We start from the raw sequence: 17,817 nt of genomic DNA, 5'->3' as shown, positions 1-17,817 counted from the left end.
TTGTCAAGGTGTGTTAGTTTCTTAAGTTGATTCTTACAAAACTCTTTCACAGTACCATCCCTATTCCCATTCAGAAATTCACTTTTAATTCTCCCCTGGTCAGCTTCTAACCAAAACTTATTTAAGAAACTTTTTTTCAAAACTTTGATATGTTTCCCATTGACTTAAATTTAAATTTACCCAAGACAGAGCTTCACCTCCAAACAAGTTTAATGTTTTGATCATCACTCATACCTGACACAAAATTATGTATACAGTGGTGCAGAAAGTCCACTGGGTGTAAATTGTCTGATGGAAACCTTTTGATTAGAATGTTGTACCACACAATACCATTGTTTGAATACAGATTTTTATGAATATAATTTTCCTGAGCTGTTGAAATTTTTTGTGTAGAACATTTGCGTTATTTTGCACATTGTTTTCAGCATTTAAAATTTTTTGATCTAAACCACTAAAGTTCTATTCCATTTTTTTCTACTACAGCCTTCTGATCAACTATGACATCATTAACATTCTTTGATTGTCTCACCGATTCATTTACTAGCTCATTTTCCCAAACAATAAATTTATTTTTCAAGACATCAACGTTTTCATTCACACTTTTTATTTCATCTGACAACCCACTTTTACCTCCAAAACCTGATTACTAAGCTGGTCTATTTAGTATTGTACCCTGTCCATTTTACTATTGTTTTAAGTTTTTAGGTCATTTAATTTTCCTTGTAATGAAGTAACTTTGCTATCATTGTCCATCCATATTTCAGTTAACTGTTCGTTAACTGCACTAAATTTGCTACTTCCTCTAGTTTTGCCAAAATTAACTGCAAAATATTAGTTTTTACTGTTTCTTTGCTGACTACTCTTTCACTCAGTTCAAACATGTCCTGACTGGGTCTCACAGCTTTCACTTCCGCATCACTACTATCCTCATCTCTATTCATTTTGCTAGCAATCACAAGAGTCCACATAAAAAAATAATTAATTTCACAAATAGTTTGTACTTATCTTTCCTTTGTGACATCCCTCGTCATAGTTGTAAAGTCCTCTTAATTGATCCAGTCCATCATGGAGGCAGTATCTTGTCACTGTTGATACGACTTTGTTGGGCAGCTCTCAATCTTCTTTCTTTGAGCGACTGGAATTTCATATAAACTGCAATTGACACAAATCACTGTTCTTTCTTCTTCTGCAAAAGACAAAACATCATCCCGGATGATGTTCACAGTTGTAATCTTACCCTCCCACACATCACCAGTACATTTTCACTCTCTTCATAATAATTGATTCGTTTCATAAGCTTCAAGAGGAGTAACATGTACAAATAACTATTTGCTTCTCTTCATTTTCTCATTGTTGGCTGCAGTTTGGCACATCTAGGGGTAGATTCTTGAGGCTAAATTTTTGACTTTGTAGGTTCCATGTGACATGATAACTGATTAAGTAAGCCTGCTGTGTAATTTCTGTTTCTATGACGTTTTTATTTTATCTCATTTTTCTATGTCACACTGTCTTCACAATCTTCACTTTAAAACAGAAATTTACATTGTTATTGTCAAACATAAAAAACACATCCAATCACATCAAAGGCATGCCCACTACTAACTCATTCTGCAGTACTAACAATATTCCAAAGATTTTACAAAATAAAAAAGTTTACAAACTTCCTTGACAAAGGAAGAATCTTCACCAAATTATATCATTATTTTGTAAATGAATCCAGAAATAAATTTAATAATTAGCATTAGATTGTGCTATTAATAATAGGAGTTTTAAGTGTGCCAGATGTTTCATAATTTCAAACATTTCCATAAGAAAAGCAATTTTAACTGTACATACAGAGTTAATACATATCAATTGTAATAAAGTGATTTTTTTTTTGTACATTTTAGCCTGAAATATAATACATCATATACAAAATCATATGAAATTCATTTAGTTAAACAGCTGAGATAATATTAACCTGTTTAAAAGGTAGAAAGTATTTTTGGTAACAATAAATTCTGTTAAAGAAAGGTAATGTTACAGAAGGGTGACCATTACATGCAGGAGCTGCCCACCACTGTCACAAGCTACCATCACCACTTCACCACCCCGGCAGGGATAATTTGTTTTCCTCCAATGCACGCTGAACCGGCTTGCCCTGCTGTCAACACAGCAGGAGGCAGGTGCTGTGGACCTCACCCATCACCTGCCCACTGCTATCATACACTGCCACTGTAACTGCACCACCCTGGCTACCAGCAGCAGCCAGATAATTTCCCCCCATCAAAAATTTGGCACCATGCCCAACTGCCAATATGGTGGCTATCGCGTACCATGGATGTCACATGTCACCTGCCCCCACGACTTGACTGATACCTCCACACTCTGCCACTGTCAATGATCTCATTGCTGAGGCATCCACACCCCAGCATTAGATGGCCTGAAGGTGCAAACAGTTACCTTAAAATTTTCCTCTCGTAGGGGAAGGTGGGCACAGGGGGACTGTATGATGCATTTCTAAATTATAAAATTTTGTGAGTCTCACTTTCTGCCCTAGAAGAAAAGTCTCCCTCACAGTAGTACCTAGATGCTCTCCAAAGCATCCACAACGCCATAGTGGGCACTTACCAACAGGAACGTCTTCCACCCCCCCCCCCCCCCCCCCCACCTCCCCCCCTCCCGTCTTTATCTTTCATAAAAGATCAGACTCATCATTCGATAGGTGTATCTATAGTTAGTCCACGGCTATACAAAGGACACAGGAGTGTAAGGCACATGGAAAGTCTTGTATACAAAAAGCTAGTCCAAAGTTCAAAAGGGAAATAGAGAAGGATTCAGAGCAAAAGTAAAACCATTACTTCAGAGGAACTGCTTCTACAGAGTAGAAGAATTTATGGCTGCCAGTCTAAAATTTTCAAGTTGAATATTGTCTTTATTTCACAACTCTGCAGCTGATAAGTTCATTCTAGGTATGTTACTGTTATTTTTCTTATTATGAAACTGAAATAACCAAATTAAATATTTTAAATGTCATCGGTTTTTAGCTGATTTATTCCATTCTGCAGACTTAACTGCTATTTTTCTTATCATGAGTTTATTATAATGTCATTGAAACTTGCCTCATATCCAATGTTTCCTCATATTATGAGTCATCTGTATGTATAAAAGGAAATGTCCTGGCTGACTAACTAATTGATTTATCATCACCCAGCCAAAATCGCTAAGTATAGAAACTTGAAATTTGGAGAAGATGTGGATCTTATACTGTAGGTGTTGTTTAAGAAGGGAATTTCTTGGTAATCTACATGTACGAACATTGGTGTTTGACTTCATGGTTACATCTTGGTTGAGCTCTAAGGGAGTTAAATAGGGGATGAGATTTTTTTTTTAATAAAATATTTTGTCATGAAAGAATTTTTAAAGTTAAATCAATGAAAATTTTAATTTGGCCTTCAGTTAGAAATAAAAAAATACATGTTTCACTATTTTTGGAAATTTAGCCAATATGGGGGTGAAATGGGAGATGAAAATTCTTATGGAAATATTTCATTGTGCAAGCATTTTCAAAAACTAAATCTATGAAAATTTGTGTTTGGCTTCTGTGTTAGAAATAACATACACATCTGACTGTTTTTGGAAATTCAACTCATAAGGGGTGAAATGTTTTGTAAAAATATTTCATTGCAAAAGCATTTTTAAAGCTAAATCTTTGAAAATTGGTGTTTTGCTTCTCAGCTAGAGATCAAAGATCCGTGCTCCACTATTTTTGGAAATTCAGCCCCTAAAGGGGTGAAATATGGTCAGACTGATTCGCTGACTCATATTTGCTCAACCCAAACTGCTAAGTATAGAAACTTGAAGTTTGGAGGGGGTATAGATCATATAATGCAGACTTTGTTTGACAAGGGATCATCTGAGATTCCACTCATAAGAAGCTGAAATAGGGGATGAAAGGCATTTTGAAGGTATGTTGCTATTAAGGGAATTTTGAAGCTAGAACTACAAAAACTGGTATTTGGTTTCTCAGACAGAAAATAAAATTATGTGTTCCAGCATTTTCAAAAACTGAGCCACTAAGGGGGTAAAATAGAGAATGAAATGTTTTGAAAATAAATAATTGCTAAAGGACTACTGAAGGATTTTTAAAGCTATATTTATGACAGTTGGTATTTGACTCCTTGGTTGGAAATAAAAAAAAAATAAAAAAAATACGTGTTTGAGTGTTTCTGGAAATTCAACCCCCAAGGGAGTGCAGTAGCGGATGAAAAGTTTTAAGAAAATATTTTCCTACACTAAAAAATTTTACAGTAAAATTTATGAAAATTGGATTTCCCTTCTTGGTTAGATATAAAGAAATATTTGTCAGGGGATGAAAGTTGCTATGGAAATACTCGACAAGAATGCGAAAGGCGTGATTAACAAAAACTCTGGACTCCAACTTCCAAATTGCTTTTTGGTCTGAAATACGTTCAGTAAATACCATGCTTATATGGCTTTAATTAGTGTGTAAAGCTTACATGGTGTCACAGTTGGCTAACAACATAAAAATTCGATTAAATAAAAACAAAAAAGTCACTGCGGGTCATACAGTGTACGCAAGTGAAGTAGCAATCACTAAGCTGGTTTATAATATTTATACAAATTGTGATTGTGGCTTTTCCCATATCCATGTGGAACAATACACTGCAAGATTTCTGGGATTAATATAAATCAAATCAAATGTTAGTGTGCGTTATTGTGTAGTAAATTACTCACAACTGTGGAAATGTATTATGGCATCTTCCCTATTTACATAAAACTTGTGTTTCCCATTACACTGTGCTGTTTGTATGTATGTTCTGTTAAGTACATTTTCTTTTCTCTTTTCAATCAGTTGTTAGCAATGGAAGCCTACTGCTACACAAGTGATAAGACGGATATCATTACTTCCAATAATTTATCAGTAAATGGTGTGAATGTCTGAGCTGGCATATCATGAATATTGCAATGGCTGGTGAAGTCCCATACTTTTGCATTCTCATTACACAGATGTCAATTCCCTAGACTTCTGGTTATGTGGGCACTTTAAGGAATTGGTCACACCACTCCAGTCAATGATATGCAAGCACTGCAAGACCATGTTGTGTTTTAAAATCATATCAGTATGTACAACACCAGTTTGGTCAGCTTCAAAAAATGTATGACCTGTTATGCTGGAGGGTATAGGGATGCATTATCATGGATGAATAACATACTGAGCACCTCATATGAGAAAAGTGTCATGAATGGACATAATGTTGAAATCGTTCTATGTACAAGTATTTGGATCTAAGGAAATATGCACTTTCGGATCCATATTTATTAGACTTTCTTCTAATTTATAAGGCTTCTTACACCTCTCAAAATTTTGTCACATTTTACAGGCCTTATTTGCCATAAGCAATATAATCAATCATAAAATATATTTTAAAAATTGATAGATAAAAAATCTACTCACCAAGCAGCGGAAGAGTGACACACATACACAAAAGTATTTAAATTTTTACAAGCTTTCAGACCCAGTGGCTCCTTCTTCTGGCAGAAGAGTTGAAGAGGAAGGAAGAGGGGTGAAGGAAAAGGACTGGATAGGTTAAGGGAACAGGGTACAGTTGAGAAAAGTCACCCAGGACCCCAGTTCAGTGGAGACTTACTATTCTGGATGAGAACGAAAGACTGATTGTTCTTCACCTCTCATCTCCCCTGACCTGGGGTTCTGGGTGCCTTTTCTGAACTGTACTCTTTTCCCTAAACCTCTCCAGTTCTTTTTGGTTCACCCCTCTTCCCTCCCCTTCAACTCTTCTGCCAGAAGAAGTAGCCACTGGCTCGAAAAGCTTGTAAAATTTTTAATTCTTTTGTGTGTGTGTTACCATGTCACCACTTGGTGAGTAGATTTTTTGATCAATCCATTTTTATTATATTATCAATAGTTGATTATTTTCAGTGTTACAAAATATATTTTTGTATTTCAGAAGCAAAAAACTTGCAATACACAAAGAAGTCCAAAACAAAAATGAACCCATCTAATGATGAAAGAGAGAACCACTATGTTCCAATAGGGCACTGTTAGATGGCAGTAGATGCCAAGAAAGGTTAATGACATTTTATGGGTGGGGGTGGCTACCAAGAAGCGAAAGAAGTCTCAGGGGTCCTCCACTTGAAAGTTAGGGGAAAAAGCCTTCAAAACCTAGTGTTTTACGCTGTTTTGGTACTTACAATATCAAACAACTGCAAAAATTTGTTTTTATTTTAGACAAATTTTTTTTTAATTTCTTGAATTGTGTAGCATTCACAACCTTTTTCCAAGTAACGTCTTTTGTATAATTGCTAACACACAGCAACAACCTCATAAGCCTGTTGTTAACAGAGATAATAAGCAAATTAAAAACAAAGAAACTGAAATTAGAATATAACACTGTTAAACCGTAGTTCTTAATTTCTTGACAGTTATATTTTTGCCAATTTAGTTCATAATTATATAAATACTTACATTTTGAAAATAATAATTCTTCAGTCTTGAAAAGATATTCAATTTTTTTTATTATTATTATCAATACAATTCAACAATGATACTCATTTTCAAACAAATGTAGTGGGAACAAAAATGCAATATCCATATTCATTAGGTTATCAAAACAATGTATTTCAAACTAATACCTCCAAAGAAGTACAATGTAAACAGTGAGAATGACATTACATTGTTACGGTAGCTCAAAGCTTACTTGCAGCTACATAAAGCCAGATTTTTGAATTTAATATTGTCTTTCTTTGGTGCACTGATGGTTAAAATCTGGCAAAGAAGGTCTTTTTACAAAAAGCAATCATGTTTATAGCTTTCATTTTAGTTCTGTACACATACAGTATATACACACATCAAAAAAGTTTTGCATCATCCCGGTTCCCAGAGCTTCTGAAGATAGGTGTTGACTGTGAACATTGTATCACAGACACAGTCCCTTTGATGTTTCAGAGATGTCACTAAACCCACCCAAAGATGTAAACAACCAGGCATGAGCAGCACCTATTAGATGGAGGGGGTCCGACAGCCGATCAGTTTCAGTCATTCCACCAGGGAGGAGGAACACGGCTCATGTTGTCTGTAGTTCAACCATGCCTAGATGGTCAATACTGTGGTTCAGTCATGTCCACATTGTCACTTTGTGCCAGGAAGGGTTCTCAACAAGGGATGTGTCCAGGCATCTCGAAGTGAACCAAAGAGATGCTGTTCGGACATGGAGGACATACAGAGAGACAGGAACTGTCAATGATGTGCCTCGCTCAGGCTGCCCAAGGGCTACTACTGAAGTGGATGACCACTACGTACGGATTGTGGCTCGTAGGAACCCTGACAGCAATGCCACCATGTTGAATAATGCTTTTCGTGCAGCCACAGGACGTCGTGTTACGGCGAGGTCCATCTTTGCAATCGTGACACCATGCAGTGCATTACAGATGGACCCAACAACATGCTGAATGGACCACTCAGGATTGGCATCACATTCCCTTCACCGATTAGTGTTGCATATTCCTTCAACCAGACAATCGTCAGAGACGTGTTTGGAGGCAACCCAGTCAGACTGAATGCCTTAGACACACTGTCCAGTGAGTGCAGCAACGTGGAGGTTCCCTTCCTGTTTTTGGGTAGCATTATGGTGCTGGTGGTCATGGAAGGTGCTGTAATGGCTGGACGATACGTGGATGCCATCCTCTGACCAATAGTGCAACCCTATCGGCAGCATATTGGCAAGGCATTCATCTTCATGGACGGCAATTCATGCCCCCATCATGCACATCTTCTGAATGACTTCCTTCAGGATAATGACATTGCTCAACTAGAGTGGCCAGCATGTTCTCCAGACGTGAACCCTATTCAGCATGCCTGGGATAGACTGAAAAGAGCTGTTTAAGGACGACGTGGCTCACCAACCACTCTGAGGGACCCATGTCGAATCGCCATTGAGGAGTGGGACAATCTGGCCAACAGCACCATGAGGAACTTGTGGATAGTATGCCAGGACAAATACAGGCATGCATCAATGCAAGAGGATGTGCTACTGGGTATTAGACGTACCAATGTGTACAGCAATCTGGACCACCACCTCTGAAGGTCTTGCTGTATGTTGGTATAACATGCAATGTGTGGTTTTTGTGAGCAATAAAAAGGGCAGAAATGATGTTTATGTTGATCTCATGTTCCAATTTTGTGTACAGGTTCCAGAACTCTCAGAACTGAGGTGATGCAAAACTTTTTTTGATGTGTCTTCTTGACATGCTTCATGCATATTAGCATCTGATTCACACATTTTCAGTCTCTATACAAAATTGTTATCTATGTCTTTAAATGCCAATTATTCAGTCTTTTTACATCACAGAATAATGACTGTCATTATATTAAATATTATCTGTACATAAGAAAAAGTATCTGTTCTGTTCTTTCTGCTCTCCTCAATATACATATCTATAACTTTTTCTTTGTTAGTAATGATGTCTCTGTGGACATACAAAAACAAGCCCTGTTCAGCAATTTTTCCCCACAACAGAATGGGAGCACAAGTTACTGGTACAAGTAGTACATTCTGTCAGGCACATAGAGAAAGGGGACTTGGGAAATACTGAATTAAATGGCTAAATCCACTGATCAAGACACTAGATTTGCATACTTAACTTTGGTGCATATTACAACAAATACTATTTGATCTTGGTTTAGTTCAAACCCCCATTGGGGGGAGGGGGGGCAATCGCTGCCTCTGCCCTCTCCCCCTTAGCCTCCGCTCCCTCTGCCCCCCCCCTCCCTCCCTTTAATCTACCCTTAGTAAGAGTACTGACTCAAAGCATTGTGCTATATATGTAGCAAAATTTGTGTATTATGATGCTTAGAATGTAACAGCTGTTTTTGATTTGCTGGAAGAGCTGTCTGTTGTTATGAGCATTGTACCATGCTAGTAATCATTGTAAACATGCCAGAATGTCACCAACAACCACAATTTGTATAGTTAACAGCAATTCAACATGGCTGTGTTATGGGCCTGTAGGAAACAGGATGGTTCTTCCAAAGGACTGATCAACATGCTGGAGGAGAAATGTCGGATGTTATGAGTGCTAATACTACTAATACTAGGAATGTTCACATGCCTTTTATCCTGATTTCAAGCAGCACAGGCATACAGATATGTATCTGAAGACAAGCGCCATTGTTGATCTCACAGAGACTGATGCACAAATCAGGACAAGTCAAACTGGCACACACTTCTTGTATCACTTAACTCAACTCCATCCAAACAGACCTTAGAAGGACCAATAGTACCTACATCTACATCTATACTCCGCGAGCCACCTTACGGTGTGTGGCGGAGGGTACTTATTGTACCACTATCTGATCCCCCCTTCGCTGTTCCATTCACGAATTGTGTGTGGGAAGAACGACTGCTTGTAAGTCTCCGTATTTGCTCTAATTTCTCGGATCTTTTCGTTGTGATCATTACGCGAGATATATGTGGGCGGTAGTAATATGTTGCCCATCTCTTCCCGGAATGTGCTCGCCGCCGTGTCATTCTCAGCCCATAGGTGTAACTGGATGAGGATGTGGAGGGGCATGTGGTCAGCTCTTCCAGCTGTATGTCAGTTTATGAGACCGGAGCCACTACTTCTCAATCAAGTAGATCCTCAGTTCGTCACCTCACAAGGGCTGAGTGCACGCCGATTGCCAACAGCGCTCGCCAGACCAGATGGTCACCCATCCAAGTGCTAGGCCAGCCCGACAGCGCTTAACTTTGGTGATCTGACAGGAACTGGTGTTACCACTGTGACAAGGCCATTGGCTCTTGAAACACTTAATGGTATTTAAAAATATTCAATAACTCCACTTGCTTGCATGATCATATGATCTGCCCTCCACTGACCATATGCAGAAGCTCCGCTTTAGAGCATTTATTTTCATTTCATACAAGTACATACGAACAAGTTACTGCTGTCTAAAAACTGATAATATATATTAAATTGGAAATAAAGTATAACTGTGAATTTATTTCCTTTTCTACTATACAACTGGTTGCTACTGTGTATCTATATCAGAATCTGGAATGTTTACTCTTAAGCAAAACTGAATTCTGTTATACGGTGCCTGTCAGCATTAAGGCTTATCAGTGTATAATGCATTGATGCATTTTTCCTTTTACTTGTATTAAACAAATGAATGTATGTATATAAAGTTAAGGCTTTTATCTGGAAGTTCGCCTTGCAGCAGAAAAACTCTTCTTCTTCTTTTAGGTAGCACTGTTCCAGTTGCCAGATGTAACACTCATGGTATCAGTATACAGCAAGCGCAGCATGAAGCGGAAGGAGATGATTGGATGGTTTTCTTTGGGTTTAAATAGCTCTGGAGAGGAGGAATTAGCTCACTGGAATGACATGCGTGGTGTACATGGAGAGCAGATTTGTCGTTGGCATGTACTTGTTGAATCTTAATCATCGTATGACTGACTGAAATTTGATGAATGCATTAAAATTTTCACTTGGGCTCAGCCCCAAGCAGTCAGGTTTCCAAGCAAATGAAAAAAAAATTTTGAACATTTGTAAACTTTGTTTAATGATAAAATTAATGTTCTTGGACAGGAGTAATGCTGGTAGCCCATTGGTAATGCGCTTGTCCTGTCATTGATTCAGGCAGCAGGATGGATGAATTTTTCATGCCTACATATGGCTGTTTAACTGGATATGGCATTCAACCCAGGTGCAAGATTTCTGATTTTTTGTCTTGCCTTTTGTACAATTATCTTTTTTCTTGGCCAGTCACCTGGGAACTTGTCCTCCATACCAGTTTATGTAAGACTGCTCTTTCAATAATAGCATTTGTTTTCATAATTTATGTATTCCCATTATAACTCATAATTTGTTAACTTTTTACTTCTTGCTGCAGTTTTATATTAGTCAGTCTAACCACTGTTTGTCTCCTTGATTATTCTATATTTCAAATGACATTACATCTGTGGTTATTCCCCATTTCTGAGGCTGACAGTGTCTCCACACATTTTCTTGTTCCTTTTGCCTGGCCTGTTTGTTGATAGGAAGGTATCTGACTAGATCAGAAACTTTAAGCATTGTTGCCATTGACATTCCCTATATTTGGAAATGTAATATTTGTAATTGTGGTGAAGAATTTCCCAAAAATTGTATCTAAGTGTTTTGTACTGTATGGAATTACATTAGCATGCTAATATAACACATAATTTAGTATCTAAACTCCATGTTAACCACAGTGTAAGTAATATTTTACACAATGTGACATTTGACTCAATGTACCAGATTTGTATTGGTTAAAAGAAACTATGTATTTTTTATACTAGAAATTCTGGTCATATGACCAAAATTATGCACAAAATATTGTCAATTTTTGAGGATTAGACAGGTGAAGCAGTATTTTCAGGTCCTGATATGGTGTTATATATTCAGCAAAATTTGTAGATACTTATTTTGCTTGTGCATTTCTTTGTTTTGCAGCACATAGTCATTGAAATATTTTTTTTCTTTACTGGCAGACATTTTTTTCTCTGTGTCTGTGCACCCTGTTTGTCTTTGGTACATTTTGCACTTTACTACATTTTACATGAAAAATGTATGACTTACCAGATTTCTTTGGGCAAATTTGTAAAGAAGAGAGTAATTTTATTTCATAATTGTTCATCATTGAATGTTTTATTATCATTTTGAGTATATATTTATCGAAGAAGTGTAGGCTGAATTTAACATTTCTTGTTTACAGTACATTAGGGTATCTGAAGTTACTGCTTTTTGTGAGTATATGAAATGAATTTTATATGATGATTGATTACAAAGCACATGCAAAGTATTACAGTAGTTAGCACTGTAAAAAGTGCAGAAACAATATGCAAAGGTATAATAAAAAAATGGAAAAGTAAGGACAACATACATATCAAAACTATATAGACTGTTATTAAAATAATCTTGTATCATTTGGTGTGTAAAACTACCTTAATGCAGATTAATCTGAGGATATTTTATCTTTTAGAGGAATGCTAAAAGAATAATATTCTTGCTCGAAAAATTATTTTTCCATGAACATGAAATATGACACATCTTTCTTTCAAATCAAAGTTCGACTCAAGTTATATATCATATCTGAAGTGTATTAATTCATTACAATGCAATAATGATTTCTTTTGACTATTATTCAAATATTTAAATATAATAATGTGAATGGTTTGTTCAGACAGGGGGACCACAGAACTTTTCTTTTCTAATGCTGATTATAACTGGCACAAAAGACGCTTTAAGTCCCATGTCAAGCTTCAGATTGTGAGCTGATAATGTTGTCTGTCGCAGTCTCATGATAGAAAATAATAAGTGACAAGTGCACAGGGAAAGTGCATTTAGTAACAATGACTACTTCTCACTGAGTATTGTCATGTAATTGTAATATTCTTTTGCAGAAGTAACAAAACAGCTGTTACACAATACTACAAAAAACAATACTAAGAACACACAGTCTTCACTTGATGACTGTGTTTCACAATACAGTCCCACTCATAGAAATTAACAGAATTTAAATGGAAGTTTTAAAACTGTTGGGATTAATAATTTTCACTGTTGTTCAGCTGTTTTTATTATTAGTTCTGACTGCTTAATTCATCACAGCATATAATTTAACTGTAGTTAAATTATATAGCTGCACTTTTAAACATTTATTATTCAGTACTTAAGGTTTTTGTTTCTAAAGCAATGAAATAGTATCTTGGTGCCTATACCTGGGCTCTCATATGCTACTTGTGGCCTCTTGCATTACTAAGCTACAACATGATTTAGGTTTTATACAGAATTAAATTGCTAAGTAGAGTACCAGATAAGAAATATGTTGCACATGAAATTGTTAGATTATGGGAAGTAAATACCATATTTGTCCAGCATAATTTAAAAAATGCCTTTTTTAGGAAATTTGACTAGTTCTGGATTTTTAAAAAATCAGAAGAAGTAGTATGGTTGGATGTTTCTTGTTACCTTCCTTTTTGACACATGATCTCTAATGCATATTTATAAACCACAGGTTGTTTACAAATTACAGTGTATCCCCATTATATCCAACTGAGTAGGCCAACATCATCAAAGAATGCATTCAGTTTACATTAGTTCAAAGAAGTGTGTTATATAAAATGTCTTTTATTATTTGAAGAATGAGAAAATAGTTCAGAGTTCTGAGAGAGGATTAAATTCTTGAAGAATAACAATTTCTTACTAACAAATACGTAAAGCTATAGACATATGTATAACTCATTGACAGTATCTCATATTTCTGTGTTATATTAATCTCATCTTAATTATAGTTTTTCTCATGGGACACACTGTGAGTAATCAATGTCATTGAATGAAATCAAACAATATGGCTTTTTTGAACTGTTGTATCTTGTTATGCTTTACCTCATAAGGATTTTTGGCTTGATTTGGTGGCGATTTAGAAAGAAGGATTTGGGTGTGCCATTCGTATGTTATCTGAAACAGTTTTGCATGACATTCATTACTTATGCTATTATATTTCCTTTCCCATAATTGTTTGATATGGTTTCAAAGTTTCACTTATAAATTGCTCACTAATTGCCAAAATTTATTATAATACTTACTCTAGTACACCCCTTTGATAAATCTAATGCTATTTATGTAATGGCTTTTATTGTAGCTGAGTCATGAACTTGGAAAATGTATCAATGCTCTACACAAAAGTCCCTGTAAGTTTGTTTTCCAATTTACAGGTAATGCTCTGAACAGAACCACCCGACATCTTCTTTCATGAGTTACCATATTTATTTTATTTAATGAAATGTAACATCACTCTGTTTCAGTTTGTATAATAATGAAAATAACTTGAATAGAAAGGTAATTATTGGGTTATGAAGTCAATGTGATTTACAGACATTTCAAATTGTATGAAATAATGATGTATTTTAGTGTGTCATTATCACAAATATTGCTGCTAGAATAATCAACAACTGTCCAACACAAAGTTTTAGCTTTGTTGTTACTGACAAAATATTCATGGACTTTGACATGAGAAGTGTAATTCTTTGTCATGAAGAACATGTTCTCATAGCCACTCCAGTTATCTGTGGCTACATGTGCATTGAATACCCTGTTGTACAGGGAAATAATTTTTTTAAGGTTACTGCACTGAGTTAGTGATTTTTTTCTAGATGATACCCTGATTTTACTGTATAAACATTTCAGAGAATTATGAGGGTCTGACCATTGTAGCTCATCAGAGTCACTGTAAATCATGAAAAGTAAATTGAATGATTTTGCCCTCTTGTTCTATGTTTGAAGTAAAACAATACTTTAATACTAAAATTTCTGGAATGTCATATAGTATATAGAAAAACTGTATAATTTTAAGTAGTTTTGTCTGAATAGCACTTTGATGCTGTCACTAAAGACTAACTGTAATAGAAAGCCTAGAAAAATTTTGAGGAATTTATGTTTGGCATCCAGAATACTTAAATTCCTCCACCTTCTCCGTATATCATTTCCTTTAATATTTTTTTTCATTGTCACTATCATTTATCGTTAATTTCTATTTATTTTAGATGTGTCCAAATCCCATGTAAGTGTACAGTGTTTGAGAACTTCTGGAACTTACTGTAACACTTCTGTAGCTATTTCAGTATTACTAGAGATGAATAATGTGAAATATACATTGAACTATATTTTCTCACTTGTAATATTCATCTGCTACTTTAATCCATGTGTAGCAAATGGTATTGTAAATAGGTATACAACATAATTTTTTACTTGTAATTGTTAAGATTAAATATCTAAATTCATGCAACTAAGATTCTGTGTCTTCAGTGATAGTCACTGGTATATAAATGTAACGGACACCTGGAATTTTCATTCTATGAAATAAAAATATTTTTCTTTACTTTATTGCCAGCAAAGATGGTATTGTACACATTAATTTAGCTGCTGAGCTTCTACTTGATGCATGCATGTATCTATGGAAGTTGTATCATCCAAACTGAAGTGGTACTTTATAACTGTTAATAACGAAGTGACTTATACTTACAAATATAAATAGATACACATTAAAGAGAGGCTGTACTCATTAGTTATAGAAACTAATATTGAACCAAAAGAACCTCTGCACCAAGGTTTTAGTGCCATTACCTCATAATAAACCATTCAAATCATTTATTTGTTGCTCTGGAGTTGTGGTATACATATTTATTGCATAAGGTGATTACATACGAAGAATAATTCTCAAAATTTTAGCTAAGTTATGGAAAGAATATGTTGCTTCATCTAGAACAGAGAACATTTTAGAAAATCATGAGAACATCATATATTTAAATATCATGTCACAACAAAACTGTGACTTGGTTTGCATTTAAAAACCAATTACAATTTTTATGCAAAAAAGCATCTATATTTTATATATAAACATCTATAATTGAGAGTGTCTATAAGTCTCTATTATCTGAATGTATCATTTCATTACTAAATTTATTATCCTTTGAGAATTAACTCACTGTGATTCAGATAATTCTGAACTGGTCATTTATACTTATTACTTACTGTCTTTGGTTAACTCATGGTGTAAATGTTAGCTCCACAGCTTTTTCGAATCAAAAACTTATTTGTGAGCATCTTTGGGGCTTGGAAGGTGAGAGGAGGAATAAATGTATGTATTGGGAAAGGACTGTGGCAAACACAGCAAAAGGGGAGTGATGGTGGGGGGGGGGGGGCAGAGGATTGGCAGAAATCTTTAGTCTCTATATTCACACGTTAACGATATATATTGTATGGATGTAGTCAGTTCATAACCAGGATTTATGAGTGGAATGATACAGTTAATGCTCGGCGTGCAAATAAATAATGCACAATTTCTTTTGATGTTCTGCTCTGCCAACAGACTGGAGCGCTTTGGCCAGTAGAGAACCGAATGTTTCTTGTAATTTACTTTGCAATTGCTTTTTATCTATTTGATTACTTGCAGTTTTTGCTTCAAGCTCCTCACAGTGAATGTCTTTCTACACTTTTTTGCTCATTAGTTATGAAAAGAAGTCATGAATGTACAATTTTCAGTAAGTAATTTTATGTTCTGCTGGAAGAGTAATAAATTGTACTTTTTTGAGTATAGCCTTTCTTGACTATATTTATTTATGTTTGTGCGTGTAGGTAATTTAATAGAATGAGGCTGAGTACATTGGGTATTTCTGAATGAATGTATATATTTTTGCACACCTAAAAATAAAATATGTATTTATCTCATTGTCTGTTCTTCTAAACTACAATAAGTGTTCAACAAGAAAACAAGAAATCTTTCCTTCATAAGGTTAATAGACATTATATGTAATCTGAATGTTATAATAATGCATGTTCCCATGTGTGTGTGTGTTATGAAAAATGTATTATGAATGTGACTTGTTTTGTGGCACTTAATGGCAAATGTAACAGGACATCTGACTTTTGCAAGCCTGCATCTGAAACTAATGTAACTGAAACATGTTTGCAGATTATACAGTTTGAATATATATGTATATTTCACCTTTGTGTGCCAATTTTGTATGTACATTGAGTGTCAAGACTTGCTGTCTTTCAGATGTCAGTGGTAGTAATGAGAGTGCTACCACAGTATTATTTTCTTCTGTGATTTTACTGTTTAAGTGATGTGGTCATAGAAATGCAATAGGTAGTGGCACTTGCAAAGTCATATGTCTCTGCAGGCAGAAATATTTGCCCCATGATATAAGAATCCACAGAAATAGTAACATTTTCATACAGTTTATTAAATTTACTTAAAGGGAATTGAAAATTTATATTGGGCTTAAAATAATATTTTTGTACAGCAGTGAGAAATCTTGTTTAGCTACATCTAGCTGATAGGAAAGTATCTGTATGAGTTCAGTTTAGTATATACTCCACAATATATCTGTCTGATTTGTGCAAACAGACATCACAAGTTGCAGGAAAAAGAAAGACAAAGCACAATGTAGATAGTTTTCCATTGTTTGAATGATAGGCTCCATACTCTCATTCTCATATCCCATATGCATCTGATACTCATTCGAAAAATGATTTGGTCACAATGCTTGAAGTTAAGTTTCACAGAAAAAAGAGACATCTAATGTCTTCATCAAAGCAGTTATGATGTGGAACTGCTGCAGAGCTTGATGAGTGACTTTTCAGATGATAATGATAAATAATTTGTTATTGTTTGAAATTTTCTCAACAGAAATTTTTGGAGAGCTATAACTGTATTTAAAAATATATGTATCCTGTAGTTGGTGTTTCTTGGGTTCTAGGGGTTTGATAATGGATAAACTGCACCCATTATCTATTGCACAATTTTCAGAATGTGAGAAGTTGAAAAACCATAAACTTGCCCTGTGTGCATGTACATACCTTTATTCAAATAGGACCATGCAGTCTTCTATTGTTTCATATTTAAATCTTTTATTTCTGTGTGTATTTTACAATTGAGTTTTTATAGTATTTTAATATACTTAGTATTTTTTGTGCACATGATACATTAGTTTTATGCAGAGGCATGTGAGATAAGAACAACAAAAGTGCAATGTGATTTTATCCTTCCAGTGATTAAGACAAGACATAGCATAATTATAATTTCTTGTTAATTAACAAGTGGAATTCACTTCTGTTACTGTATTTCTGTTGTTTGCTAAGCAGTATTAGCTATAAAAGTATTAATTTTGTAAAGGAAAATTGCTCATATACAAAAAACCCTTTATTGTTTCAGCTTTATAATGCAAAACTTAACAACCAAAATGTCAGCAGAATATACTTGGTGTGATATGTGAA

General features: G+C 35.1%; 1 protein-coding gene across 1 annotated transcript in view; it reads left to right on the top strand.

Annotated features, from left to right (window-relative positions):
- LOC124729666 (synaptotagmin-14) overlaps positions 1-10,716 on the top strand; it is a 609,333-nt gene extending 598,617 nt beyond the window's left edge. Inside the window, exon 11 of the mRNA XM_047248497.1 lies at positions 10,264-10,716. Coding sequence (XP_047104453.1) covers positions 10,264-10,461 — 198 coding nt within the window. The 3' untranslated portion in view covers positions 10,462-10,716. The remainder of the gene's footprint in view (positions 1-10,263) is intronic.
- Positions 10,717-17,817: the final 7,101 nt, after the last annotated feature.

This window comes from Schistocerca piceifrons, chromosome 1 (assembly GCF_021461385.2).
Source record: "Schistocerca piceifrons isolate TAMUIC-IGC-003096 chromosome 1, iqSchPice1.1, whole genome shotgun sequence".
NCBI lineage: Eukaryota > Metazoa > Arthropoda > Insecta > Orthoptera > Acrididae > Schistocerca > Schistocerca piceifrons.
This window is presented reverse-complemented; position numbering and strand designations above follow the sequence as displayed.